This window comes from Centropristis striata, chromosome 4 (genome assembly GCF_030273125.1).
Source record: "Centropristis striata isolate RG_2023a ecotype Rhode Island chromosome 4, C.striata_1.0, whole genome shotgun sequence".
Classification (NCBI taxonomy): Eukaryota; Metazoa; Chordata; class Actinopteri; order Perciformes; family Serranidae; genus Centropristis; species Centropristis striata.
This window is the reverse complement of record NC_081520.1, coordinates 25,850,040-25,876,346: the sequence shown is the minus strand read 5'-3', so window position 1 is coordinate 25,876,346 and position 26,307 is coordinate 25,850,040. Positions and strand designations below refer to the sequence as shown.

Sequence of the window (26,307 nt, the reverse complement as noted above, 5' to 3'; positions counted from 1 at the left end):
GCATGAACTCACACAGCCAGAAACATCAATGAATCATTAACGGATCAACAGACATTCCTACAGAGCTCAGAGGGGTTTAGTTTCTGTAACAATACCACAAAATAATATCTAATACCAATAAATTCTCCAACTAAAGCAGAAATGACACTCAGTTTATCAGTTGTTTTCTTTAGTAACAGAAGAAATGTGTGAGAAAACAAAGACTCACTATAAAGTCAAATTTATAATAATAAAAGCACTGATGGGATATAGATAGTTTCTGGACATCAGCACCACCTAACGGCTGAAACAGGGAAGAAAAGTCAATATGATCATATAAATATTGTTGAAATAATGTAATTGTTTAACTTATTAACAAGCACATAACTCAAATTTATTAGAAAATCTGATGCATGTATGTAGATTTATTTATTCTTTCTTTCATTTCTATATTATTTGCTGTAACTTTCACATATATCTTTTTTTAAATGTATTTTGCTAAACCATGTAATGTTATTTTTGGTTGTTTGCTGTTTATTATAATAATTATTATAAATTATTATTATTATTATTATTAATTAGCATTGTTTTTTTTGTTGTTGATTTTTTATATATTTAATTATTTTATTTATTATTATTATTATTATTATTATTGTTATAATTATTTATTTTTTAAGTATAAAAAATCATGTATGTTTTTGGGTTTATTTATTAAAAAAAGGGGTTTATCTGATTTTGCAAAATCATATCTTCATAATGTTATTAAAATATGAAATGATCCATATCTGATACAAGATTTCAGCCTGAGGAAAAGAGAACAAGCATCACATTATGTGTCTGAATGTTGTCAGTAAATCGTTCTCACCGTTGGGATGAAACGCCCCCTCGATGTCTTTAGCCGGAGCTGCAAAACAAACAGACTTTATACAACAAAACATCCTGTAACAGATCTTTATTGCCTCCAACAGATTATTAAAACAAGAAGCTTTCTTTGTCGTTACATGATGATGAGTTGGTGTAATGTTTAAGAACTCATTAATCCGACATCATGTTTATCTGACGCAGGTTTCTGAGAGGTTTCTGAGAGTTTGGTTTAGGGTCTGTTAGCTGTTCGTCTGCTCACTTTATTAGGATAAAAATGTTGATCATCTTGTGAACTTTGTGCCACATCTGGTTCAGCTGAACATCTGTACATGACAGATAAATACAGAGAGTGAAGTGTTTGCTGCTGTGATAATCTGGACTGTTTCTACTAAAATAATCGGCTGACATCACCGTCTTTCACATACTGGAAGTTTCTGAGTTTAAAAGTGAGAATTAAGATACTGATATCCAGTGGTGGAATGTAACTTAGTACATTTACTCAAGTACTGTAGTACAATTTTGTGGTACTTCTACTTTACTTAAGTAAGTAAGTATAACTTTAAACTATATATTATACTATACTACATTTAGCTGACAGCTTTAGTTACTTTTCAGGTCAACATCTAACATAAAAACATGATCAATTTAAAGTGATTATGCGTGTTTATGAATTAAATCACATACAGAAAATTAAGTAGTTAAAATGAGCCCTACCTTAACTGCATCAAAGCAAATAATCGAATAATATATTTGGAATATATAAAACAATGTGAGTGGGGCCTTTCTGCAAAATTACTTTTACTTTTGATGCCTTTTTACTGTAGTGGAGTAACTTCACAGTGTGGTATTAATACTTTTACTGCAGTAAGGTAATCTGAATACTTCTTCCACCTCTGCTGGTATCATATAAAACTAGATCATCTACAGCAGGAATCAACTGGAACAAAGTCATGTTAGCTTGTCAGGAGGTAGCTAAAAACGTTTGAAATTTAAGTGACATTTTAATCACTTAAAGTGGTATTTCAGAGCAATTTTTGACAATTTTTTATCAGCTCTTGAATGGAAAAAAGTGGTTAAATTTAGCAGCAATTCTTTGTAATAGTGTGATCTGTCTGCTTTCTCTCTGACAGTAGAGAGATATTCATAACCTAATAACTGTTCAAATTTTGAATAGGCAGATTTGTGACTAAGACAACCTGACGCACAGTGCTGAGCTGGGTCTTATAGCTGAGGCTGCAGATTTACCTGACTGCCTGCGGGTGCGTCTGTACGGCAGGTTTCCCTCCAGCAGCAGCGGCAGACTCTTCCTGGACTTCTCCGGTGTGTACATGAGCAGCTCTGGAGGCTCTGCAGGGACAAACAGAGCACAGAGGCACTCAGCTGGAGCCTGACTGTAATAATGAGTCAGGGAATTATTCTCACACGGCAAATAGCATGTGATGTTTTATCCTAAGTCATTTAATGAGCATTGTTAAAGGGTTGCACACATGAGACAATCAAGAATAAATGAACTTGAATGAATGTTTTAAATATGTTTCGTTAGTAGAAGAACTGACAGAGAACTATTTTTCATAATTTTTCAGAAGTGGAAACATCTTAAAGGCCCTTTAAACTACAAACCCCATGCTCTTTAGATTAAAATTAAATGATGAGGCTGCTGATATTTTATATTTGTCTAAAGTGCAGACTGAAGAAGAAGAAGAAGAAGATATAATAATAATGCTGTTTAGCAGATAGATTTGTTGCTGTGTGTTTAGTTTGTATCGTGAGGAAAGAGCCGACTGACCCTGACCTGACTGGCGTCTTCCTCGGTGGTATCCGTGTATGTCGTCGAATCGCGGCGAGGTGGACGACTTCTTCAGGTCATGGTCGAACTGAGGAGCTGAAACAGGAAGTGATGTCATCACCACATCTGGATTTCACACAGCCGAAAACTCAGAGGAGATTTATTATGAAGTATAAGTATGATGAGTGAGTGTGTGGATGTGTTTGTGTCTGTGGGTGTGTGTGTATGTGAGTGTGTGTGTGTGTGTGTGTGTGTGTGTGTGTGCGTGTGTGTGTGTGTGCGAGAGAGAGAGAGAGAGTGTGCATGAGTGTGTGTGTGTGCGTGTGTGGACTCACATTGACAGAAGTTGTCTCCCAGGACCTGCCTCGCCTAGAAACAATGATAATAATCTCATTAAAAACAAAAACTATTCTGTTACACTTGAAAAGAGACAGAAGATAGATGTCTCACTTCAAGAGGCTAAAAATAAAAATGTCTCAGAGTGAACTCGACTTTGTCTGATGAAGTCATTCTCTCAAGTTTTCCCTCCTCGCTCCCTCCTTTGAAGTATTTTCTCCAACAGAATATTCAGCAGCTGCAGGCTTTTCGGTTTTAGAGAGTTTGTGTAAACGACCAGCAGGTGGCAGCAAACACCAACAGAAGCGTCCAGAACTCCCACTAGGGCCAGTAACACTGTGGAGAAGTTCTCCCACTACAACCAGTAACAGGAGAAGTTCTCCCACTACAACCAGTAACAGGAGAAGTTCTCCCACTACAACCAGTAACAGGAGAAGTTCTCCCACTACAAACAATAACAGGTGAAGTTCTCCCACTACAACCAGTAACACTGCAGGAGAAGTTCTCCCACTACAACCAGTAACAGGAGAAGTTCTCCCACTACAACCAGTAATAGGTGAAGTTCTCCCATTACAACCAGTAACAGGTGAAGTTCTCCCACTACAACCAGTAACACTGTGGAGAAGTTCTCCCACTACAACCAGTAATAGGTGAAGTTCTCCCATTACAACCAGTAACAGGTGAAGTTCTCCCACTACAACCAGTAATAGGTGAAGTTCTCCCATTACAACCAGTAACAGGTGAAGTTCTCCCACTACAACCAGTAACACTGTGGAGAAGTTCTCCCACTACAACCAGTAATAGGTGAAGTTCTCCCATTACAACCAGTAACAGGTGAAGTTCTCCCACTACAACCAGTAATAGGTGAAGTTCTCCCATTACAACCAGTAACAGGTGAAGTTCTCCCACTACAACCAGTAACACTGTGGAGAAGTTCTCCCACTACAACCAGTAATAGGTGAAGTTCTCCCACTACAACCAGTAACAGGAGAAGTTCTCCCACTACAACCAGTAACACTGTGGAGAAGTTCTCCCACTACAACTAGTACTTCTAATTTTATCAGTACTGCAGGAATACTGCTAAAAATATAACTAGTACTACTGCCTCTTTCCCTCATTTCCTCCTCCCTTCCCTGATCCTTCTTTTATCTTGCCTTTCCTTCTCCTTCCTTCCTTCCTTCCTTCCTTTCTTCCTCCTTTGCTCACTCCCTCTTTCCTTCCCTCCTCCCTCCCTCCCTCCCTCCCTCCCTCTCTCCCTCGCTCCCTCCTTCCTCACCTTCTGTGGTAGAGAAGCAGGATGGTTTTCTACGATCAGTCTCTTGAGGTAGTGGACCCAGAGCCTCTTCTCCTCCTGGTTCTTCGTCTGCAGAAATAATAAAAGTGTTAAATATGGGCGATGACAGACTGAATATAACTCAAAGCATTATTACATCTCGATCAGACGGATCTGAGCATCTCTCACCTGGACGATGTGCTGCTGTTTGGGGATGGTCTGGTCAGACACTTTGAAGCACAGAGAATCCTTCAGAGTCTCCACGAGCAGCAGGTTACAGCACTGCAGCACACACAGACACACATGGAGAAGAAATTATGGTTATCATTCACTTGTTACGAAATATGAATTTATGTTTCTGAAGGACATTACACTAAATATTTTTGCACCAAAGCTGCAGCTGCATCTTTAAATCTGACTTGATTTCAGCCTCATGGTGTTATTGTTGCATCTTATTACCAAACAGAACAGGTCTGAGTGCAAAACTATCCACGCTGCAATCAAAATAAATTTAAATCTGTGATAAAAAGGTATTATTTTGGATGCAAAACTTGCAAATCCCAAAGTTTTGCTTTGGTTTTGCTGGTGGGACCTACGCTGGAAGATGTAAGTGAAATATTCTCGGCTGCACACTGCAAAAAAGCGGTGTCTAAAAACAAGATAAAAACACTAAATCTGAGGGAAATTATCTTTCTGCATTGACAGATCATTTCACTTGGCAACATTTCTTTAATTAAGATTGTTCAATCTAGAAATAAACATGTTGAACACTTAAAAAAAAAAAACTTAAAACAAGATAAATTATCTAATACTTCTAAATATAAGTTGTTTTATCTTGGTAGGAAACAAATCATTTGCAGTGCAGTGTCGATGTTCCACTCAAAAAAGTGACTTGATCTGCTGAAATAATGAAAGTTTGAGACGTACGAATATGTGCGTGCTGTAGACGAACTGCTCCAGCCTCTTCTTGGCGATCAGCAGCATCTTATCGAACAGGAAGAACGCTCGCTCCTTCTTCACTCGGTGCACTTTGAAGGAACCTTCCAGAACCAGCTCTCCGAACCCGCTGAGGTCCGGCCCGCTCCAGTTCACCAGTAGGGACTCGATTTGCTGTCAGGAGGACAGAGGAGGAGGTTAACCACAGAGAAGCACAAACTTCCTCCAAAGGTCCTTTTCCACATCACAAAAGAATTATAATGAGAAATAAAAATGTACTGAAAGGTTCTTTACTAAATAAAATATTTATTTTGTACTTTTGCATATACAGTGCTAGAAGAAGTTTTAAGATATTTTACTTGGGTAAAAGTTTTTACAAGTTTGAGTGTTTCATTCAAAATCTTATGGAAGTACAATCAAGAAAAGTTCTCACAAAGCAGCCAAATGAGCTCTTTAGTCATTATTTATTATAATAGTATACTTATTATTATTATTGTTATTATTATTATAATAAAAGCAGTTATATTTTGGATGCAATTAAATGTTGCATCCGGCTGCATTAGAGCTAATTTTATTCATTTTTTATACTCTTGAGTGGTTTAATTTACTGTATAACAATACATTTTATTTAAAAAACCCCATTAATCTTTAAATGTAGTTGAGTAAAAAGCACAATATTTTTCTCTGAAAAGAGGTGGAGCAGAAGTAGAAAGTAGTATAGAATAAAAACAGTGAGCTCTCTAAACAGCACAAACATGCTGCAAATTGTTCATTTCAGCTGAAAGAATACAGACTGTGAAGCTGAGGGATATTTGCTTATTGAACCGCCACAAAACAGCCGAAGATACAATCAGTAATGTGAACTGTGGTTTCTGTTTATGACTTCTGGTCTGAAAAACACACGGCTTCCAATTGTATCGATGAGAAATTTCTAAATAAATAAATAAAATTCCTTTAAAATGAATCATATATGCAACTAAGAACTGAACATGATGTGTTCTAATGCAGAAAGCCTAAAAAACCTCCAGTTCTGTTTATTATTGGATTGGATTGATTTATTGGAGTGTTTTTTCCTCCTGTATCTTTGTGATTTCACATGATTTCACTTTACTATAATCTGTTTTGCGAGGGCAGAAGTGTTTTAAAGCAGCTTTTGAAGGTTTTTGAGTTAAATCACAAGATGTGTTATTGATGCAGTTTGAACTCCGGGACACAAACAGCAAAGAATCTCTATGAAAATTAAAACAACGTGAACTTTTCTCCATCTGTGCTGCTGTGAACCTTTCACCGTCCGCTCCCAGCTGCCCAGAGGTCAGAGGTCAACACCTGAGCCTTTCCTGCCCCATCGACCTTCAGAGGTCAGAGTTATGAAACCACTAAACTAGCTAAACTGATCCTGAACATACGACTGCAGCGAGCGTGTCCTCCAGCTGTGGAGACGACCTCTGACCTCTCACAGCTGGAGCAGAAAGGAGAGATGCAGAAATGTGAAAAGAAATGATCACAAACAGACGAATAGGAATAACTGGACAACTTGGTACTGAGGTTCTGTTGGGTGTGAAGGCCCAAAACAGATATAAATAAAGGATGTAGTCACCATGATGTCACCTGTTGGTTTTTGTTGTATGTTTGTAAGTGCACAGAAAGAATCAGAAGCCAGAAATATGCAATCAGCATTTAGGATGAAAAACGTGTGTGTTTTTAGTCCAACTGAAGACTGATCAAGACGTTTAAAGTGTTACAATGAACTCTGATGACCCTAAAACACACTGCATCCCTGCATTCTGGTCTGATTTACTCTAAATCAGTTCATAATTCAGACTGGTCTCCCCTCAAAAACGGCAATATAGGGTATACGTATTTTTACTTATGTTTTTTACGGAACTTAAGTGGTTCACAGTTCGTTAATCATGTTTTTGCGTAAATTAGATTTATTTTTTGCATTTTTAACATAACTTGCTTTTGGTTTGTGAATCACGTTTTTTTGCCTAACTTCTGTTTTTACTTCCGTGGCTCTTGTTGTCCTCCTAACTACTTTTTATGCATTTCCATATTTTTTCTCCTGTTTAAACTGTCTTTTACAGCCTAACCTTGTACATTGTAAATGTACTGAAGAAGACTTGAAACTAACGATTGAGACCATAAACTCATTACGAGAATGTTTACTGAGGTCACAAATCAGGTCAGAAGTAGAGTTCATTTCCTACTGTCTTACATACAAACTGACTTCTTTCTGCAGCCAGTGGAGTCGCCCCCTGCTGGACGTTAGAAAGAATGCAGCTTTAAGGCACTTCTGCAATGTGTTCCAGTGTTGCAGCATGTCTGGAGTGTGCTCCTCTTTTGTTGCACTTGTGTAGCGTTTTTTAGATGTACATAAAAGTTACAATATTGTCACAATTTACAGGCAAAGGGTAGCCTGGGTATACCCAGACTGCCTTGCGCGCTCGAATTTAATTTCGAACCTCCAGACGGTCTGGCAACCAAGCGAGTTTCTTAGCCCTGTTTTAGGGATCCAATCACAGAGCGGGGAGGGACGGCAAGACGATGACGCGTACTACTCGGCACTTGGAAGCTTTCCGGATCCAACATGGCTGCTGCAGACGCGAAACTCTCTATAGCTGTAGATGGTGTTTTAAATAGTTTAGAGCGAAAGTTGAAAGGCGAAAGGTCTCTCGCCGGCTCCGCTGAGATCACCGGCGTTATGGTAGCGGTGCTATTAGCGTCACTAGCGGCTATTAGCGCCGCTAGCGGCTAATAGCTATTAGCGTCGCTAGCGGCTAATAGCCCCGCTACCGCGGACAGCGGAGCCGCCGAGAGGCCTGCAGCAGCTTGTTTATTGCCCATAAAATCAGTGGATGTGTGTGGCAGAATGACATGAGGGGGAATAAAGCGTGAAAATAAATAATCTTGCAGAAAGCGAGAACTGGAGAAGCAAAGCAGCAAACAACACTCTCTCACAGACACACACACAACAAACATCCATCTCTGTTGCTATACTACGTCATCTGGTATAACTGATCTGATTGGCTAAGAGCTACCTACAGACACTTTTGATAGACATTCTAAGCGTCCAATAAACGGCTCCGGAGGATCGTAAACCACACCTCCTCTACGGAGAAATGAACGGCTGGATTCCAGACCTAATCTCCAATGAGATTTGGTCTGGTGTTAGCCAGGCTAGGCAAAGGGTGGATTTAAAGCTGCACTAATTTAAATATTTCAATGCTATTTTTGTATTATATTTCAATTATTTTCTAGATGGACAAATTAACTTTATTGGTTTGTCTCCATATGAATGCAGGCAACATGAGTTATACATATACATACATACTGCGTACAGGTCCATGGTACTGTGATTTAATGAAATTATTCTGCTGTTCACAGCTGATTATTTGTTAGTATTGAGTGAATGCTGATTTACAAGAATTGTAGGAAATTAAATAAGTGAACTAAATTGACTTAAAGTAGAAATAAGAGAAGAACAGAGTGAGTGAACGACAGAACAGAGAGCAGACGACAGCAGAGCTGCAGATGAGAGGAAGCCGACACTCGTCCACGTGTTGTTGGTAAGTTGCTCCTGTGTGTGTGTGTGTGTGTGTGTGTGTGTGTGAATGTGTGTGTGTGTGTGTGTGTGTGTGTGTGTGTGTGTCATCATGTGAACATGTGTCAGGATGCTGAGGAATGCAGCAGTTACACAGTCTGACACCTGACAGGTCGACAGGCAGACCTCCAGCTGCCTTTATGTCTGTCTGTCTGTCTGTCTGTCTCTCTGTCTGTCTGCCTGTCTGTCTGTCTGTCTGTCTCTCTCTCTGTCTGTCTGCCTGTCTGTCTGTCTGTCTGTCTGTATGTCTGTCTGTCTCTCTGTCTGTCTGCCTGTCTGTCTGTCTCTCTGTCTGTCATGCTAAATTATTATTTTTGAAAGCTGATTAGTTAGTTAGCCATTTTTCGATCTGGAAACCCGTCAAGTCTTTTGTAAAATGTGCTGAAATGAATCAATTTTGTGTGAAAACAATGAAAACTGATCAGTTTGTTCCTTATGGACTTCTGTTTCAGTGACAGCATGAGAAGTTGTGATAATGTGAATTCAGTTTTGATTTATTTATGTTAGAAACTGCACAAAAAAAAAAAAATTACATCAGAAACGTTGCTGTATTATGATGCTGATACATAGAAATATAAATACTCCTCAGAGTGTTTTTAGTCCAACTGAAGACTGAACAAGACATTTAAACGATCAAAATGTTACAATGAACTCTGATGACACTAAAACACACTGCATCCCCTGCTTTATGGTCTGATTTACTCTAAATTAGTTCATAATTTACTAAATGAACATCATGCTGTACTGAAGAAGACTTGAAACTAATGTTTGGGACCATAAACTCACTATGTGAATGTTTTCAGAAATCAAGTCAGAAGTCGGCTCATATTCCTACTGATTTACATAAACTTACATAAATGAACAACTTTTCCCCTCACAGTGAGACACAAGTTGTTTCAGCAGTGAGTCGTCTCTACCTGCAGCCGCACGGCGTGCTCCTGTTTCCTCTTCATGTCGTTGATGTACCAGGCCACCGCTGTCATGGTGATGATGGCATCCTCGATGACCTCATAGCCGGGGTCGCTCTTATCAAAGTGCTTCAACAGTTCCTGAGGAGAAACATTCACACATGGGACCATTTAAATACTGTTATTGAAGCAGTTTATCTCTGACACATTTTAATAGAAACAGTTTTTCTCAAGTCGTGAAATAAAAAGCAGATATTAACAGAAGAAAACAATGAAACGAGCTGACACAGCAGCTCGTCAGAAAAACGACTAAAGCGGGACCAGCTGAGGATTATGGGAAAATCCCAACACAGCTCCAAACACATGTTTGACCAGTGTTTATCCTGGCCACTGTACACAGCAACACACACACACACACACACACACTCCCTTTGTTCTCCTGTCTGGACGACTGTCTGTGTGTGAGTGTGTGTGTGTGTGTGTGTGTGTCTTAGAGGTGGGCTTGGACTGGACCCAGTGAAGAAACTCGACGAGGTTATTGGGGAAAGCTGCGTGTGTGTTTTGTGTTTAATGGATGAGAGCGTCAGATGTCTCAGTCAGGACGTTTGTAAAAGTCCTGACTGATGATTCCACCAAGAGCTGGAATTTATTGAAAAAATCATAATATATTATCAGCGATCCATTAGTCTGATGCAGAGATTGATTTTGGTGTCTCAATCTATTTTCTTAAATCTGGTTAAAAAATGCACTAATAATCTGTAGTAAAGGATATTTTGGATTGAAGTTTTCTGATTCTGATAAATGATAAAATATGTTGTGCTTGGCAACACTGTTTTTTTTCTCCACATTTTTCACAAATCTATAAGTCCAGCAGCTCTATGGAATCAGCACAATCAGAACAACTTAAACATGTCTCTGTGCAGAATAACATAGTTAGAATGACAGAATTCAGAAAAAAAAAGTTGAATTTCTCTGATAATTATACTTTTTTTTTAATTGGAAAAATAGAATTCATATAAAAAATATGTTGGAAATATAAAGTGGGTAAAGTGTCATGTTTCTCTGCTCTGTGTAAACAGATTTTCAGTGAATATTTGTCACGTGATCAACAACATTTCAGAAAAAGACACAAAATGACCAAAAAAGTCCATATATTGTACATGTTGAAGTATTGTCATTTAATGTTCTTAACAGGATCTGGTTAGTGCAAACGTTTTTTTTTTAAATGACACGTGTAGAATGAAGAAATTCTGACACAAATATCAACATTTTAACACTTTTTTCCCCTTCACTTTTTATAACAGAAAAAGAAATGTCGGAATGTTCAACTTTTGATGATTTACAGTTTCTTTCTGTAGCCGATCTTTTAAAGAAAACATACTTTTCAGGAGTGTTTATGGGGACAATAATATTGTTTATTGCAATACTTTCTGGGACAATTTAAAAACCAGTGAAATAAGTTATCTCGATCCTCAGGCAGAGAGAGTTTCCTGCACAGTGAAATAACTAAAGTTGAAGGACGGGTGATTGAGTCGCCACTCTGAGCTTGTACTAATTTTGAACTTATTTCTCTCCCTGAAACCTCCAGCATGAACAACTTTAGCTCTCTGAACACAAAGTCATTTACAATTCTTGTAAAATCTAAATCCATCTTTTATTTTTGGGCCTGCGTGTCACACGACAGAATCATTATTTTACATAAAAATCACTTCAGTGCTCCTCATGCAACATGATGATGTCACAGTCTGGTCCTGGTTTTATTGGTTGTGAGCTCTGATGACGTGTGACGTCAAACTGTCTCCGTGTCCTCGGCTGTCCTCCGTCTCACTGAGAGGAGGGAAACTTTACTGCTCTGTGATCTGAGCCAGAGACGCTGTTTACTGACAGGAAACAGACGTGTTGCCTGGCAACCGAAGCTTAATGGAGATCCAGCAGCTTCCTATGAGGTCCTGCAGCCTCACTGAGGCCCACAGAGTTTAACTGTTCAATCAGAACGATCAGAGGAGGTTAAAGACACAACTCTCCCTTTCAGCATTTTAGTTATTTTTACTGACTGAGTGAAGAATCTCAGGTGTTACATGTTGTACTTCATGTAGTAATTAAGGTAAAATCTGGAGTTACAGATGGTGTTTGTGAAGTACTAACTGGAGAACTGGAGAAGCAAGTGGTATTTGAAGTACTAACTGTAGTATTTAGTGTTACCTGGAGTGGCAGGTGGTATTTGAAGTACTAACTGTAGTATTTAGTGTTACCTGGAGCGGCAGGTGGTATTTGAAGTACTAACTGGAGAACTGGAGAAGCAGGTGGTATTGGAAGTACTAACTGTAGTACTGGAGTGTTACCTGGAGCAGCAGGTGGTATTTGAGGATCCTCTGCACTGGTTTCAGCAGGTACGTCTCCAGAGGTAAAGAATGGTTCAGAGTCGTCTGTCTCTCCTGGAAGAAACGAACCAGACTTTTGTTTTTCATGCAGTCCCTCAGAACGGCCACCGAGCTGTGGAGAGACAGACAGAGAGACAGACAGAGAGACAGAAAGAAAGGGAAACAGACAGACAGACAGACAAACAGACAGATAAATATCATTTGGTTTCTTTTGTCATTAAAACAATAGGACAAATATTTGATTCAGGATTCAATAAAAAGTCAAAAATAAAACCAGAATGAATTACATGAAGATTACAACATGAAGTTTAATAAGAAGGAGAAATGTGGAGCACAAAGAGGAACAGAGGTGGAGGAAGTGAAAGGAAACATTCATCAGGACACGGAGGAAGGAAGGAAGGAAGGAAGGAAGGAAGGAGGGTTGGAAGGAGTGTTGGAAGAGGAGGTGAAGACATGATGGAGGAGGAGACAGACAGAGGAGATTATGGAGAGGAGTCCACAGCTGTTTGGAGCTCTGACAAACATTTGTTACAAGTTTGGAGAAGAAGGAGAGGAAATAAAGAGATTGGAGAAGGAGCCAAAATGATTGAGGGAGGTCTGAGAGATGACGGAGGAGAGAAGGAGACACTCATCCATCACAATATGAACAGAGAGAGGGACAAAGAGGACAAAGAAGACAGAGAGAGGAGGTGAGGAGCAGCTAAACAAATAGAAAGTGAAGACGAGGAGGAGAAGGGTTCAAAATCCTTCAACAGATTTTCAAGGAGAAAGAAGTGAGGAGGGGGAGGAGGAGGGTGACAAGTTCTCCAGATGTTTCTCTACAGTAAAGGTGGATATATTAATGCAGTAAAATGATTTTAACCTGTTTCCAGTACAAACAAACTTGTTGCACTCCAATTGCGAAAAGTTATACTAATTTCTTGAACACTGATTTCTAATAAGAGGAGCGAGAGAGACAGAGAGAGAGGAGGAGGAGGAGGAGGAGGAGGAGGAGGAGGAGGAGGAAGGAGGTCAAGGTAATGTCGGGGGGAGGGGAGAGAGGAGGATCTGTAATCTGATCTGTAATGTCTCGCCTCCACTATGAACGCACCCGAAGTGGGATGCCGGGATCAAATGATCCACCAATTTACTGCCTCCAGAGGTCACAGAGGAGGAAAATTGGCGGTCATCATCACTGTGGCCACTCTCGCCAACTGTGCACAGCGTCCGCTGCTTATTGTAAACAAACCAGCATGCTAACTGTACACCTCGTGTCTGATGCTGATCGTAAACAAACTGGCATGCTAACTGTACAGAGTGTCTGGTGCTTGTTGTAAACAAATGGAGGTCGCTACGTGAACACATGTTGTTGCAGCACAAACACACTGTACTGCTTCAGAGCTAACTGTAGCCTGTTAGCACTGTGCTACTGTGCAGCACTGCTGCTGCTCTGTCACACGTCACTATTGTCTCCTCCACCTCGTTCCGTGATGCCGGACTGCACTATGAAAGGGCAGAATATCACTTTGCTTTCTCAGGATCACTGTGAACGCCCTAAGGTGAAAAGCCGGCACAGATCAGAGCAGGACATTTGCAGGACCGCACGATGAAAGGGGTTACTGATTGTCATCAGTCCCAGCTCGTCACATACGGATGCTCGATAATATGGAAGACGATTAGGGCCAGGTAGGAGAAAGAAGGAAGAAAAATTAATTATGCACTTTGAGAAAAAAGTTGAAATGTCTAGAATTAATGTAACTTTTTGAGCTGGGTAAAGTAGACTGCAAACTACAATCTGATTTTCCTCATTACATCAGACTGAAAGCTCCTGTTGATGGAGATTAACCTTAACATTTACACCTAAATCTATATTTTTAGTTCCACTAAAAGGCTCCAAAAGTGGAAAATTAACCAGTTCTGTCCTCTGCAGCCTTCAGAGGACGCCAGCAGGACTTTTGTTGCATTTGAAGAAATTACAATGTCAGAATCAGGACCAAGTATAGCTGTAATCTGTGATCTTGGACAAAAACAGACTGGAGGAAACCGACTTTGGCGTCAGATAAACATGCAGAATCTGAAGCATATGGCAGATATGAAACACGTCCTCCAGAGACATTCCTAGAAACTGCTTGAACAGATTCCCTTCCTGCAGGAGAAGACTCACCTCTGGAGTCTCCTCCTGCAGCACGACAGAGAATTTATTAGCTATCCACCTCATGTTGATCTCATTCTCTAAACAGAGAGAAGCCTCCATATTCTCCCAGACTGGAGATAGTTAGAGCTGGATCAATCAGAGGGAACCTGACACCAGCCACTCAAAACTCCATTAACCTCCTCAGCTCTCCAGTCTGCCTTTCACTTTGCTTTGCATTTGCAGAAAGTCGTTTCCAGGAATTCAGAAGACTTTTCCACTGTGTGTTATCATCATATATACTATGAATCTGCAGAAACCTACAGCTGCAAACACTTCATGCAACACATTCTGTTGCTGAAACAAGCAGATCTCAGGTCAGTTAACACTCTGCAGACGTGGGTGATGATTCAGAGGTCCAGAACCAGAGTGACCTCAGTTTGGGTTCGCCTCCGTAAACAAAAACTCCAAAGAGTCGAAAATAAAACCACATGAAGAGAAAAGGACGCTGCGGAGGACATTTTTCTGTTGTTAGCAGAAAATCAGTTTAATGTCCCAGCGTGATCGTCTTTCTGCTGCGGTGAGAAACATCTGTTCAGTAGAAACACGCTCTGTATCACAGCAACATCTACAGCTGACCTCATCATTTAAACTTCTTTAAAGAAAGGTGTATGTATCAATGCAGTAAAATGATTTTAACCTGTTTCCAGTACAAACAAACTTGTTGAAAATTCTTGAACATTGTTCTCTTATAAACTGGTTTGAATGATTTTCTACGTGAAATAATACACTGAAATTTGTATGATATCCTACAAAATACAAACAAACCCAGTTCCTTCACCCAGGAGACGTAAAAAAGGGTAAAATGACCAAAAACAGACAGAGTGAGACCAAAAAAGACACAAAATGACCAAAAAAGGACACTAGAATGACCAAAGTAGTCATGACAGACCAATAAAATATGTCTAAAAAAATGTCTAAAAATTGAAAAAAAGGCACAAAAAGACCACAAAAAGACAATAAATGACCAAAAAAGGAACTAAAATAAGAAAAATGACACAAAATAATCAAAGAAACATACTAAAAGGACCAAAAGTCATTAAAGACCAAAAAGGTATACAATGACCAAAAACAGACATAAAATGACCAAAAATTATGTAAAAATGACACACAAAAGATGACACAAAATTACTGAAAAGGGAACTTAAAAAGAAAATAAGATTCAAAATAACCAAACAATTCATAAAGCCTGGTGGCTGGTGCTGACTGACAACCTGTTATGTTTCAGGTTGCAGATCTTGTTGGTAACGACATAAAAAACGCCTCCTGTACCTCCAGATCTCCTGGTGAGAGCTGGAGGTTATCTCCTCCCTCCTGCCCCATGGCTTTAACACCACATCATCAGGAGGAATTTCATGAGAAAACTCTGGAATCCAGAGCATCACTTTTCTCAAGAAACCAGACGAAGTGTTCATGAGAACAGGCGTCTGAAAACACAGTGGTGTCTGCTGGGAGCAGAAGTTATTAGAGAGACTCCTCTGAGGTTCTGTTGGCTCTACTGCAGGCCAGAGACACATGGAGCCAGAAGAATCAGGACTGATGCACTTTAACAGTTTAGTGAATGAAGAAGCCCTCTTTAGCCAGAAGATTACTTTTAATCAGAAATATTAGATCTGTTGGTCTGACTGAATGACAGATTCTGTGCCGTAGACTAAGGCTGGGCGATATATCGATATAAAAGATATATCGATATATTTTTAAATGTTATATGGAATTGGACCATATCGCATATATCGATATAGTTCATTTTTTTCCTTTCTTTATATATAAATGCTGTACTTACTAGGGTTTGTCATATTAAGTTCTTCTGTAATATTTGTCTTTTTTTTTTTTTTTCTTCGTCTTTTCTCATCCGGAAAAGATTGGCCTACTTTTTTTTTTATAGGCCATTTTTATTTAAGATATTTTTTTATTTAAATGTGCACTTTATGGAGCTTTGATTTTTTTTTAAATGGTACTCCTGTTGTTATACAGTATTTATATTCACTTAAATAAAAATGTTCAATAAAACTACTTGAGACATGTCATATTTGGCTTTGACTGAACATTTGCTCTCACTTTGCGATAAAAAAATCGGGATATATATTGTATATCGATATTCAGCCTAAATATATCTGGATGTGACTTTTGGTACATATTGCCCAGCCCTACCGTAGACTAGGCTCTGCAGTGATGTCATCAACAGATTCATAGGTAGACAATCACAAAGGGTTTCATTTTTGATCATGCAAAAGTACTCTAATGAGTTACTTTTCTCACTAAGTGATGTTGAAACGTAACAAGTTACTTTTAAAAGTGACTATAATGACTCTGAGACGTCCCTCTTTAGTGACTTTGCTGTTAAAGACCACATAAATATTTATTGTTCCCTGTTGTTCTTTTCTCTGATCATCACATTGAGGCTGCACAAACCAGAGCAGAGAACTTTTCTGTGCTGTTGCAGCAAAAAATGGCCTGAAATAGCAGCGCACATTGTGTTAAATGAGACTTTAAGGACTCAATAAAAGACAAAAATGACTTTGTTAGACAGAGATTTCTGCAGCGCAGACAGAACAAAGAAAGCCTGAGCCCAGAGGACAGTCAATGTTTAGTTTGATTTGCTGCACAACAGTTTCCCTCAAGATAAACTTCTGTCTTATCTTAAACTTGATGCACTCTGACTGTGAAGTGTGCAGAGTTCGACTGTAACTGGAATATTTCCCTCCAACTCATCACTTTACAGCCTTACAAACAGCGAGTGGACTAAAAAAAGATACAAAATAACTAAAGAAAGACACTAAAATGACCAAAAAAGTAAAAAAAGACAAAAAAAAGACAGTAAATGTCCAAAACCCCCCACAAAATGACCAAAAAGGACTACAAAAAAAAAACAAAAAAACAACGAAAGACACAAAGGACCAAAAAAGTCATGAGACCCAAAAAAGAAGAAGTAAAAACTGACATAAAATGACCAGGTTTCCCTCGAGATAAAGTTCAGTCTTATCTTAAACTTGATGCACTCTGGCTTTAAAGTATTCAGAGTCTGACTGTTACTGGAACATTTCCCTGCAGCTCATCACTTTACAGCGAGCTGACCTAAGTGGAGTTTAGCAGCATTAATTATCTGAGCATCTGTCTGCTGACATCACCTCCACGTCGGTTAATGCTGTTTTAACAGCAGCCTGTTTCCTGATACACGACACTGATGCAAAGTGTTACCATGTTTGTGAGAAACAAAGATCCTGAAAGCATTTTAATTCTGCTGCTGGAGACCTCAGCTGCATTCCTGGAGTTATTTTTTCTCTTTACACAGGAAAACTAAGCAAACAGAGACTGTGATGTTGGCTCCCAGCGGGGCCACTCTCAAGTTCACAAACCTGCAACCCAGCAGATTTCAGTCCAGAGCGACCCAGAGGATCAGAATGGAAACATTTAGAGTCTCCTCTGCTCATCACATTACTGTCTCACAAACTAACACACACACATTACTGTGTCCCCCACGCACACAAACACACATTACTGTCTCTGCACACACACACACACACACACTCACACACACACACACACACACACACACACACACACACTCGCCATCTGCTGATCTCATAACGAGCTGTGTTGTCACAAACTTTTTATAAAGATTCATGATGCTCTGGTACGGAGGACCAAACTGTCAAGATTTAAAAAAAAGTATATATATATATATCTTTGTGTAAATTCCCCTTTACGTCTACTTTCATATTTAATTTTCCCTTTTGTTGTTTATTTTACAATTTATTCATTTATTTTTAAATGTATCTTTATATATCTTATTATTAATTTCTTTTTACACATTTTACACACTTTATTTTTAAAACAATTTTTATTTTACCATTTTCATATATGCAGCGCAACTGCTTCCAAAGATTTGAATTCTTCAAAAAAAGAAAGAACTGAAAACAAAAAATATGACAGAAAGAGAAGAAAAAAATATATATATTTTTTTAAATAATAATAATAAAACAATAATAAAATACAAATAAAGAAAAATAAATAATAATAATGCTACAAATAAATAAATATAAATAATAACAAGAATAATATCACAAATAAATAAAAACATAAATAATAATAATAATAATAATAATAATAATAATAATGACCAACTAAACAAAATAAAAAAAAGGTTGAATATAGACTTAGTTTATTTATTTTAAAATTGAATGACTAATTTTCATTATATTTTTATATCAAACTGAAATTAGTTTTTTCATGTATTTATCTATATATTAATGTCTTCTTCTCCATTTTAATTTTCCCTTTTGCTTATTTATTATATATATATATATATATATATATATATATATATACATTTAGAAATAAGCAAATAAATAAATAAGAAATATATCTAAAATGAATAACTGAATTATTTTATATTAATTTGAAATAAATAAACTAAATTAATTAATTAATATTAGAATTATATTAAAAATTAAAAAAGTATGTGAGTAAAAGAAGAAGTTAAATGGAAAGTAAACAAATTAATACAAATGTTAATAAATAGCTTAAATTAAAACAAATCACATCACATTTTATTAATTAATTACATCAGTCTTTTTATATATTTATTACACATTTATTGGCCTATTAATATATATTTATCAAGTAATTTATTTATTATTTATTAGGAAATAAAAAACTTGCATGAGATCTATTATTTGCTGACATGCAGCAGCAGAACATGTTGGCTTCGGACTTGAGAGACTCTGAAGAAGAAGAGAGAATCTGACCTACTTATTTTTATTGGAGTTTAATGGAGCTTTAAGGAGGCGACAGAGGGAGCAGAGAGGAGGGAGGTGAAGGAGGGGTTGAAACACACACACACACACACACACACACACACACACACACACACACACACACAAACACACACACACACACACACATACACACACACACACACACACACACACACAGTCATGTATGGATGCTGATGAAGGCTTTTACTGTGTGTATATGCAATTATTTAAGTGTATTAACATGCAGACAGATGTAGACACACACAAACACACGCACACACACACACACACACACACACACACACGGAGCTGGGCAGCGATCCATCAGGACAAACATCTGTGTGTCAGATCTGAGATCAGCAGAGGATCCAACAGAACCAGACAGAGAGGGTGCAGACAGAGACGACTGGAGTTCATCTGTCCTGGAAACAAAAGAGCAACATTTTGGGAACACCAACAGGTTCGAGGAGCTCTTTGAAGCTGTTGATCCCACTAACACAAACATGTGTTTCTGACTGAGCTGGGCTCCTCCTGCAGCTGTCAGCACCTCTCTCTCTCTCTCTCTCTCTCTCTCTCTCTCTCTCTCTCTCCCTCTGCAGGAAACGCTGAGAGAAAAGAGTTTTACTGCCATATTTGTTGGCTGCAGAGCCACATGGTTTCAGAGCAGTAATACGTTTCTGCATTTACCTCTCTAAGCAGCATCCTGTGAGCTCTGCACTCCACTGAATCCTCTACAATCTGTTCCACATCTCTGTAAAAAAAACCCAACAGTCAAGTGACAGTTTGGGATTTTTTTATACCGACTTGTGACCTGTGACCCCTGAGCCCGACCCCCTTTATCCTGCACGCTCTCTGCTCCCAGCAGACCTCTGCATCATTACAGTCATCCATGTGCATCCAGGAGGAAAACACACCGGAGTGAACTGTAGAAATAAATGGCAGAATAACTAAACCTCCAACCAAAAGGGCTTTTCTGTGTGGAGTTTGCATGTTCTCCCCGTGTCCCCCAAAAACAAAACAAAAACATGCATTGATCCTGGTCGCATGCTCCCTCCCTCTGGTTGGTCGGGAGGGAGAGGAACCGGTGGGAATGACGTGATCCTCCCACGCGCTACGTCCTACCGGGGAATCTCCCCCTGTCAAGTGACAAGGAGCGGTCTGCTAACTCCACATGTCTCGGAGGAAGGTCTCCCCAGACCGACAGGGACGAGGTGGCGCCCAGGATCACGATAGGGAAAACTGGGTGATAAATAAATCGTGGGATAAAAAAAAAAAAACATTGTCATTACTGCCAGATTTTTTACCTCCTTCAATGCTTTCAACAGAAAAAGTAACAAAATCTGAGCGTTAACCCTCCAAAAAGCTGTTTCAGGGAGTTTTTTTGCTCTTTTCACATTCTCCTCTCTGTGTCGTTGTATTTCACTGTAACATATACAATCTATATAAATCTACAAGCTCTGTGGAATCAGCACAATCAGAACAACTCAAACATGTATTTGTGCAGAATAACACAATTAAAATGACAGAAATCAGGAAAAAGTTGAATTTATCTGATAAATTATTTTTCCAAGTGCCCACAAGTCACAAATGTGATATAAACAGTTTTCTCCACATATTGTACACGTTGAAGTATTGTCATGTTTCCAGCCTCTCCTGTCCTCTCCTCTGTGCTCTGTCTAAACAGCCTCTCCTGTCCTGTCCTCTCTGCTCCATGTAAATAGATTTTCAGTGAATATTTGTCACATGACCGTCGTTATAATTATTTTTCATGTATTAAATTTCCACTCAAGACCTTTTTTGTTTTCATGGTACTAACTTTTCTCTTTGAAAATGAACATGTGGAGGAATTTAATGTGACTGATTTTCATTTTGTTTCTTACAAGATTTACTGAGTCGAATTTCACACACACACACACACACACACACACACACACACACACAGGCACGCATGCATGCATGCACGTACACAACACTGAAGCCAAACATCTGTCAGACAGTTTTGAGGCTTTGTGTGTGTGTGTGTGTGTGTCTGTGTCGGTGTGTGTATGTGACTCTTCTTCTGCTCTAAAACCTCGCATCACCTCCTCTCTCTCTCTCTTTTCTTTGGTGATAAAACAGACTCTTCACACGTCTTCGCTTTGTCAGCAACATTTTCAAAAGAAAAACGTTCATTTTCTTCCTCCCAGCATGATGAAAACATCGAACCATCAAACTCATTCAGGATGTAAAAAGAATAATGTAAGATTTGTCCTGAGGGTGGCAGAGGGAAAAGGTCAATAATCTCTAAAGGGTTCATCCTCTGGGGAGCAGGAATATTCACACTTAGTAGTGATCAAATAAGTGAAGTAAAGGAGAAGTCTGCTGTTTTTATTCGACAGTCGAGGAAGAGGAGTGCAAATGGCAGCAAAGGGCACAAGACTGGAATTAAAATGTTATTACATTTTTTTTTTATTCCACATTGTAAGATTTTTTTAACTTTATTTGTGACTCGTCATAATTTAAAAAAATAAAATTCATATAAAACATGCAGGTAAATCTATTCTCGTTTATACTCAGTCGTCCTTTCTGATCCATTTCATGCTGCAGAACGTTAGATTGTGTGTGTAATGTTTATATTAAAGCCTGAAGATTATAGAAGAAAAAACAGAAAGAAAGAAAAAAGACCAAAACCACCAGAGAATCAGCCTGAAAAGAGTTTGATCAGTTATTTGACAGTGACTTACTTTGGATAGTTCATGCAGTAGAGTGTGTAGATGTCGAAGGCTTCACTCTGAAAAACAACCAGAGAATAAATGTAAACAGACAAACAAACAAACAGACTTGTCACATCATCATTTTATTTTAAATTAAAACAAAGACAAATCAAATGGTGTTCTTCACCAAAATTACATTTTAATAATAAAAAAGGAGTTATAATTTTGAAAATATATATATCCCCGCCCCAGTATTATTAAATGGCTTAATCATCTTGAATATTAAATTACAGTGAATTCTATGTAAAATAGTAAAATATATCAAAAATACACATCATATTGCAGAATGTAAAATTAAGGCAACTTTCTGTTTTCTTAAATTTAAAGGAAATTGTAAAAAAAAAAAAAAATCGTTATCTACAGATTTATGAATATATATTATTTAGTGAATTCTACGTAAAAATACACATCCTATTGCTGTATGTTAAACTAAGGAAACTTCCTTTTTTCTTAACAGTAAAACTTTAACATTAATGTAAAAAAAATGTAAATATAGCAACATGTATATGTATATATATATATATATATATATATATATTTATATATATATATTTATAAAAATAGATATTTGCTGTATATTATCTGTATTTTCAAAGAAATTATCTGAAAAATAAGTTACGGTTGTTTCCTGTTATTTGACGGGAAGTGTTTGAACACTTTTGCCGCTAGACTTTTTTTTTTTTTTTTTTTTACAGTTGTGTGTCCTGCCTTCTGAGCTCTGAATCTGTGTCACTGTGCATCTCTGAACCCTCGGAGGTCAGCTGAGTCTCGTTTCACTCCCTCCTTCCTCTTTATTAATTTAAATACCAGAAACAAAGGGGACGTGAGTTAAACTCTCGTCTTTTCCCACATCCTCCTCCTCAAACAACGTATCAAACAGACAAATGTCACGTTAACGTTGATGCCGGGAATAGTATAGTCTGATAGTTTTTATCTTTTTCCTGTTAATTGAATTGATGCATCACAATAAGCATTTATCTGAAGCAGAGATCATGTTTTCACGTCAGAAACCAGGTTAAACACAACGAGTCTTTCTCTCTCACTTTATTTTATAAAATCACTTCCTGTCCGTGAGTCACGAGGTCACACACACACACACTCACACACACACACACGCACACACACACACACACACACACACACACACACACACACACACACATCTTAAAATAACTCTGTAACAGTTTAATCTAATGTCCAGTGAAACAGACAGGAAGTTCCCTTCAGTTCCCTTCTGAACAAACATCTAACCTCCTGAAGCCTGTATGTATGTACTCAGTGACACAAAGAGTCAATAAACCGTCATACATCAGTTTACAGTGCAGAAACCTGCAGTAACAAGTCCATTAAAGTGACACAGAGGAGCTTGACAGCGTGTCATGAGGATTCACATTAATATTCATTCATTCAGTCTCCTTATCCGCACTCGGGTCGCGGGGGGCTGGAGCCTATCCCAGCTGACACTGGGCAAGAGGCAGGGTACACCCTGGACAGGTCACCAGACTATCGCAGGGCTGACATATAGATAAGGACAATCACGCTCTCATTCACACCTACGGGCAATTTAGAGTCACCAATTAAACCTAAGTGCATGTTTTTGGACTGTGGAAGGAAGCCGGAGGACCCGGTGAGAACCCACGCTGACACGGGGAGAACATGCAAACTCCACACGGCGGGAGGCCACTACACCACCGTGTAGCCCTCATTAATATTAAATTTCATTCAATTTAAAGTAGAGTCTCTGTGATGTAACATATGACAACAGTATCACTACTGTCCCACACACACACACACACACACACACACACACACACACACACACACACACAGAGTCAACATGTGTTCATTGGGTGTTGGTAGCTGGTTTGTGAAGTGACATGACGTGTGTGTGTGTGTGTGTGTGTGTGTGTGTGAGTGTTAGTGTGAGTGTGTGTGTGTGTGCTGCAGTGAATGGACTTTGCAGTTCTGCTGGAGCTTTACTGGGTGTTTGGGGCGCAGCAGGTCACATGTTTCCTGTCAACTAACACGAACACTAACACACACACACACACACACACACACACACACACACACACAGTGTACTCACCCTCACCACGAAGCACTCTGCGATGGCTGCAGCGTGAGGACTCCTCTCCAGATCCTCCAGCAGGTCACTGAGGAGACACACAGGGACAGCTGAGGATCCTTGACATGTTGAACCTGAACGCAGCAGCATTAACGTTCAGCTCTAACAGCTGAAAACTCGCCTGGTTTCATTCTTTACACCAGATGTTTGAAGCTGCAGCCGGGACCTGATCCCATGACCTGCTTCCATTAAAGTTGAATCAAAGTTTGAAGCAAAATTTTTAAATGTGTAAAAGTGAATCTGCGAGTTTCCATCAGCTGGTTCAGAGTGGCATTTACAGTAAAGCGTGATTCAATGAGATCGCACCACATCCGGAAGGATCGCACAACACATCTGGTAGATTACAAAATAAAACAGCGGACAAATCTGATCGTAAGTCATCACTTTGTCAATATTAATGTCTCCCGCTGCAACAGAATAATATGTTGATCAGCAAATCAACCTCAGACACAAGGCATGTAATGGGCGATGGTTTGATCCGCTAAATACACAGAGGATCAGGGAGATTTCAACATAAAACACAGCGGATAGTCTTTTTCTGGCGAGATCTTCGCCACAAAGTGATTATGTACATTCACTGAGTGAATATTTAGAAAAAAAACATATATTTCTCGCTAGAAATGTAATCAAAATTCATTTTTATGCAGAAACTAAGTCAAAATATTGATTTTTTTCACTAAAAATGAGAGAACTGTCTGCCATGTTTTTTGTTCTGACCGCCGGAACCTTGAAAGTCACGTGACTTGGATACAAACCAATAGGAAAAAATAATTTATCATTAACTTGCAATGTAGCGAAATCCGTGTCAGTTTCGCAGAAATTTGAGTGATTCCGTGGCTATTCCACGGATTTTGAGTTAAGCAAATCCGTGGCTATTTCACGGATTCCAGGTTGTCCATCCACTAACATGACCTCACTGGTGCAGAGCTGTCCTGACTTTATCTCCAGTCTGTGGTGCAGACCAGTTAAGTCCTTCCACAATAAAAAACATTTCTTTATGGAGCTGGGTCTCTCTAATATGTGGCTAATTTAAAGGGATTGTGCGTTTGGCGCCGTAATGTAGCGAGCAGCATTAGCAGTAAATACATCCTGCGTCTGCACACGCTCATGTTGGGATTCCTGTTTGGAGCACGCTGACAACCATAGACAGAAAACAGCACAAACAGGTCAGAACTGTCCCGCTGCAGCTCAGTGGAACTGGTTCACGGCCAGTTTGTTTCGCTGGGAGCGATGGAAAACATGCAGCACTGAAGAGTCTAAAGAACCTGCAGACTGTTACAGCTGGCACACGCTCATCCTCAAAACTCTCCCTCCGTTCCCACAATCCATCCTCATCGTCATCCCTCCATCCTGCCAAGTCCCAAATACTGCTGCGCACACACACACACACACACACACACACACACACACTCACACACTGACACAGATACAACCAATTTACACAACTCATTCCTTTATCTCTCCATATCTCTCCATCTCCTTAATTCTCTCGTATCCATCTCTCTGATTGAGCCAATTCGAGTCACGGCGCTGCACACACAAACACAACACAGACTCTCTTAAACAAAGAGATTTTTACACAAAAGAGAAATTACTTTTTAAACACAGACATGTGGAGGATTAACCTGCGTGCAGCGTCAGTGTCCTGAGAAAACTTTCAACAAATCTTCTAGGGTATTTTTTCTAAAAGAATCTGTAACCTGCTGGATGTTTGAGTCTGATCCCTGAGCAGGATCACAGCCCAGCCTCTGGCCTCTGTGAGCTTCACATGGCTCTGTCCATTATGTATCACAGAAACATCTGGTAACATCTGCTCATTTACTGGTTAATGAGGGTATGAAACACGGACCAGTCTGTCTCAAAGCCAATGAGCCCTCTATGGGACTAACACACAGGAAAAAAACCCACATTTATACACTTTTTAATGAGCATTTATTAGCAGTTATTATACTGTAAGAATGGCTGTGTGCACATTCTAGTAGCAGGTTGTTATCAGCTCAGGCAGTAATCGCTCTCTGTTTCGTCACATTCACTTTCGACTTCCACTTCTCTTAGGTTGGAGCTAAAAAGTTCCTGGTTAGGTGTTATAAAAGACAAGTAAACAGTAAATAAACAATGTAAATACTGGAAGTGAAGAACTTTTGTTGGTTACATAAATCGTGATGCACTGAAGTTAAGAGACGTTACTTTCAGTTTCATATGGGACATGAACGATGTTAGAGCAAAAGACTCAAAACGGCTGAATAGTCTAACATTTATTGAAAGAATAATAGCCAAATGCAATGAGCAGCTGGACTCTGCAGTGTCCACGCCGGGATCACCAGTCAGAGTGCCAAAAAGTTCCTAAATTCAGTTTTCTTCTGGGTATAGGACTCACCCCGACAGAAGGTTGGGCTTGTCGATTGTCAATTTTGGGTGGTGACGCCGTAGCCAACACC

At 39.0% G+C, this 26,307-nt stretch overlaps 1 protein-coding gene across 1 annotated transcript in view; it reads right to left on the bottom strand.

Annotated features, from left to right (window-relative positions):
• The window catches only part of plekhg2 (pleckstrin homology domain containing, family G (with RhoGef domain) member 2), a 105,801-nt gene that overhangs the window by 19,235 nt on the left and 60,259 nt on the right, over positions 1-26,307 (bottom strand). Inside the window, exons 5-15 of the mRNA XM_059332110.1 lie at positions 23,831-23,897; positions 21,715-21,761; positions 12,026-12,176; positions 9,693-9,824; positions 5,166-5,348; positions 4,428-4,520; positions 4,242-4,328; positions 2,965-2,998; positions 2,636-2,725; positions 2,089-2,190; positions 845-883 (exon numbers count right to left, since the gene is read on the bottom strand). Of these exons, the coding sequence (XP_059188093.1) occupies positions 845-883; positions 2,089-2,190; positions 2,636-2,725; positions 2,965-2,998; positions 4,242-4,328; positions 4,428-4,520; positions 5,166-5,348; positions 9,693-9,824; positions 12,026-12,176; positions 21,715-21,761; positions 23,831-23,897 (1,025 nt within the window). The remainder of the gene's footprint in view (positions 1-844; positions 884-2,088; positions 2,191-2,635; positions 2,726-2,964; positions 2,999-4,241; positions 4,329-4,427; positions 4,521-5,165; positions 5,349-9,692; positions 9,825-12,025; positions 12,177-21,714; positions 21,762-23,830; positions 23,898-26,307) is intronic.